We start from the raw sequence: 4,146 nt of genomic DNA on the forward strand, positions 1-4,146 counted from the left end.
TCTTAGGGTTATAGGCGGGTTTGTGAATCTTGAAACTCTCTTACTTCCTGAAATAATTGAGTCTAAAACTGTGATAGCCCGAATATTTTCTGTGAACGACGAAATTGGCAAGAAACTTACTAAGCTTGTCTATAACCGCTTTATTGAGAAGAGTGAACTCGTCTATCTGAAAAGATGCTCCGAGTCAGTGCATCAATCTCTTATGTGGGATGATGAGGTGTCTATCAACACTTATAGTTCATGGCAATATAAGCGTTATATAACAACATTGAGGTTTGAAAAGGACGAGCATGGTCCATCATCTACACAAATAATTCTTGGTGAATTTCTCAGAGAATGTCCTCATTTGGAATGTATCGTATTGGTTAAGGAAGATTGGACTATTGTTCTGCCGAATCCGGATGATTCTATTGATCGGAAACTCAGAATCAAGTTCATTGAAATGAAAATTGATTCACCGACAATTCGTCAGATCTGTGAATCTAAACTTGTGAACAAGATTGTACTCGAAAGAGTAGAAATCACATACACCGAGCCTGTAGAAACTACCATTTCTGATATACCCAAAGTAAGTTTAGAAAGTTTTATTTGCATTGGATTAAATTTGCAAAATCAGGGATTTTATGATCTTCTTAAACAGACACAGGTGAAAAAAATGATATTTGTTGAATGCAGTATCGATGCAAAATTGTTAGATCAAGTTTTTAGCGGTGAACAAACAATTATATTAGAAGAACTGGAGTTTCAAACAAACACGTTAACGAATGCTCGTGAGTTTGGTATGAGCAAGCTACGCAACTTAACATCCATCAACATCATAAATATGACACGTGAACATGTTCCAAAGAAGAAAGGACTTCAGTGGTGCCAGTTTCCTGTCGAGTCCAATATTTCCAGCTCTGGCTCATCTAATTCACAAAACGATACGTATTGCACTATGCTAAATCTATCCCTTCATGTTCAACTGACTTCTTTAGTGATCGATCTGTGTCCTCAGAACTATTCACTTTTCAAAAAACACGTGTTTAGAGCACGAAGTCTTAAAAATCTTACCTTACATGCTATACATATATCCATCGATATGTCCAAGATTCTGGAAAGAAACTGTTCAATCGAAACTATATGCGTGGTTGGGTACGAGCAAAGTACAGTGTTTGCTACGAAACATAAACATGTGCGCTCAAATTGCAAAAATTTAAAATTAATAGATTTTACCATCAGTAACGAAGATTTTTTTAAGTATGTTGCTGGACTTAAGTACATCGAAAAACTTAATGTAAGTCGGTCAGTAGTAGACGTTAATTGTGAAGAAATGGTTCAAACACTTGGTAGTCACGAATCGAGAGCAAGATTGGTCATACGTATTAAATATGCTGATGGGTTAACCAGAGCATTGACAAAGTCTGACTTGGACATGAGAAACCATAGAGTGTCTTTTATAGTGGTTAATTAAATTGTGGTTGGTATAATAAACACTGATTACCATCTTTTTGTGGCAATAAGCACCATTTTCTCTAATAAAACGGAACAAAGCTTAATCGTTTATTGAATATTATTGTTTTATTTTAGTACGTCATTTTACATTTCTGTAGCCACCTTCGCCAATTTTAAATCATTCGGTAAGCGTCCAAAAAATTTATTTCGGGTTGACAATCATTTCATCCTACTGTTTTTCGTAAACGATAGTTGAGAACGTGTTGGATAAATGTCTATGTACTAATTTTTGATTTGCAATTTTGTTCTTGAACTGAATAATCAGCTTTTAGACTGTCTTTCATTCAACAAGTAAAGATACCGATATTCTTACGTTAGAAACGAACATAAGTCTTAGGACTGAAAATCATTAGACTCTATGCACTAATTGTTGTTTCCCTCTCAAAAATAAATGGAGATATGACACAACTACGGATAAGGCTAAATGACAATTTTAAACGAAGAATAGAAATTATATCAGGTACAAAACGCATATATATTCTATTTTTATGAATATAAATAGCGCAGCTAGTCTTGTATAGAAAATATGAATAATCTAAATACGCCAAAGTTACATTTAAGGCATACATCAAGAGAACCCCATAATTAAACATCTTTTACTTAATACTTGAACTTATATGTGAGAAATACTAAACAGACTGTCACTTATGCTATTCATAACTTGCGAGTGAATCTCAAGAATTTGCATATGCTAGGTATTACACGAGTGTCTACACATATTATCTGCGACTATTGCATGTGACAACTCTGCGTTTACTGTTAAATGCCATACATAACTGTTTAGATATATTGTTTAATAATTATGTATATTTAGCACGTCCTTGGATACCATACCTCGAATAGCCTGCTCTTGAAAATTAAACCCACAAATAGTGGATGATTGTCGCTGTCGATGGGAAGTCATACTACAACCGTGTGTTGCCTGTAAAATTATTTCATGATGGTCCGTACATCAGCTCTCGATTCAGTCCTGGTATTTTCAGGAGCAATAAACTTTTTCATTGGATCATCGACGCACCCCATGATAAAATACTTGAATAATGAATTCCCAGAAAACTGTATTATCGAGTTTTGCATATTACCAGATTTTCCAATATATAGGTTGTTAGATAGCATTGTAACAGATCTTGGCATGGTATATATTGACACGCGTGGCACTTTATCCACGACAAAAAACTGCTATAGGTTATTTTCTCATCAGGAATACAGTGAATTATTTATACAATTGAAAGTTATGAGAGATAAATTGATAATAATAGATTCGGTAACCGCAATTGTGGATAGTTGTGATGATGGAAATGATATTATTGGGGTGTACAACTCGCTTTGGGAGTTAATTTATTTCAATAATTTTAGTGTTATCGTAACTAACCATTATAAAGTGCTTAACAGAATGTATCATCCTAGACTGGGCAATTTATGGATGCTGAACGTTACATACAGAGTAATGCTGAAACATTCTGAAGAGGAGGAAAATTACGAAGTGGTTAAAGTCGATGATTATTTTTGACCGTCCAATTATGACTAAACAGTCTAAAATTCATTGAACCAGAAGCTTCGTTGCCATACTGCATAAGCAGTATCACTAGTTCAGCGCGCTTTAAAAGCAGTAGGTATCCTAACCATCGCACAAAGTATAAATAATAACTCGTTAAAAGATATATTGAAGTAAGTAAAATAGGTGGACTAAATAACTGATTATGATTGTAAAAGTACGCATTATGCGCAATTATCGAGTCATGATTGAATATAAGAACGGATTAAAATATTACTTTGTCAGAAATGTAAGTAGAAAGAATTATATTTCTTGACAATACACATCGCCTATTTTTAATCTATATGGGATACTGGGAAGGGTTTCTTATTACCACAAATGCAAACTATTGCATGGTATTGCACAGAAGATAAATAACTTACTCAAAGTTTTCTTAGTATGCCTGCTGGTATAAGTAATTATTCTATGTTTTTCTAATATTTGTTCGATGGATGCAGGCATAGATGTGCGTTTGTTACAAATGAACAGGCTGAAGTCAAGGATTGCGCTCTTCAAGAATTCAAGAAAATGAAGGAGAATATAGACAAGCTAGTTATTCATAAGTTTATTCATGCTACAATTCAAGATCGCACAGCTTGCAATCAGACAGGATGTTTTCAATCCACACCTGCATGCTGGAAAGCTCTTGCAGCAGTGGATTGTTGATTCGTACCTGCAGGTAGAGGCAAACAACCTGAACTACATCAGGATGAACCAGAGAAAACTCAGGGTCGAGCGATATAAGGGCCTGGTGGATTTCATGAACACAAACAACCCAAATGCACCGGGAAGACCTGTCATACTGCCATCGACATTCCAAGGTTCGCCGAGAAACATGAGAGAGCGCTTCTATGATGCAATGGCCATCGTCGCGAAGTACGGCAAACCGGATCTCTTCATAACAATGACGTGCAATCCAAATTGGAGAGAGATCAGGGACAATCTGTACCCAGGACAGACACCGGTTGACAGACCAGACTTGGTTGCCAGAGTATTCAAGCTGAAGCTGAACGAACTGAAGAAAGACCTGATTGCGAGCAGAGAATGAAAGCGTTTGTGTACAAAGTTGAGTTCCAGAAACGAGGACTTCCACATGCACATATTCTGATCATACTGAG

At 35.8% G+C, this 4,146-nt stretch overlaps 2 protein-coding genes across 2 annotated transcripts; both read left to right on the forward strand.

Moving 5' to 3' along the window:
* Positions 1-202: 202 nt before the first annotated feature.
* On the forward strand, positions 203-1,453 carry VCUG_01456 (uncharacterized protein; the record flags this gene model as incomplete). The annotated part of the gene is made up of 1 exon (XM_008076243.1): positions 203-1,453. One exon carries the CDS (start codon positions 203-205, stop codon positions 1,451-1,453), a length of 1,251 nt encoding a protein of 416 aa, XP_008074434.1.
* A 1,062-nt stretch (positions 1,454-2,515) lies between these two features.
* On the forward strand, positions 2,516-3,004 carry VCUG_01457 (uncharacterized protein; the record flags this gene model as incomplete). Its single annotated transcript, XM_008076284.1, has 1 exon — positions 2,516-3,004. The coding sequence occupies one exon, from the start codon at positions 2,516-2,518 to the stop codon at positions 3,002-3,004; it is 489 nt and encodes a 162-aa protein (XP_008074475.1).
* Between the last annotated feature and the right edge of the window lie 1,142 nt (positions 3,005-4,146).

This window comes from Vavraia culicis, assembly GCF_000192795.1.
Source record: "Vavraia culicis subsp. floridensis unplaced genomic scaffold supercont1.22, whole genome shotgun sequence".
NCBI lineage: Eukaryota > Fungi > Microsporidia > Pleistophoridae > Vavraia > Vavraia culicis.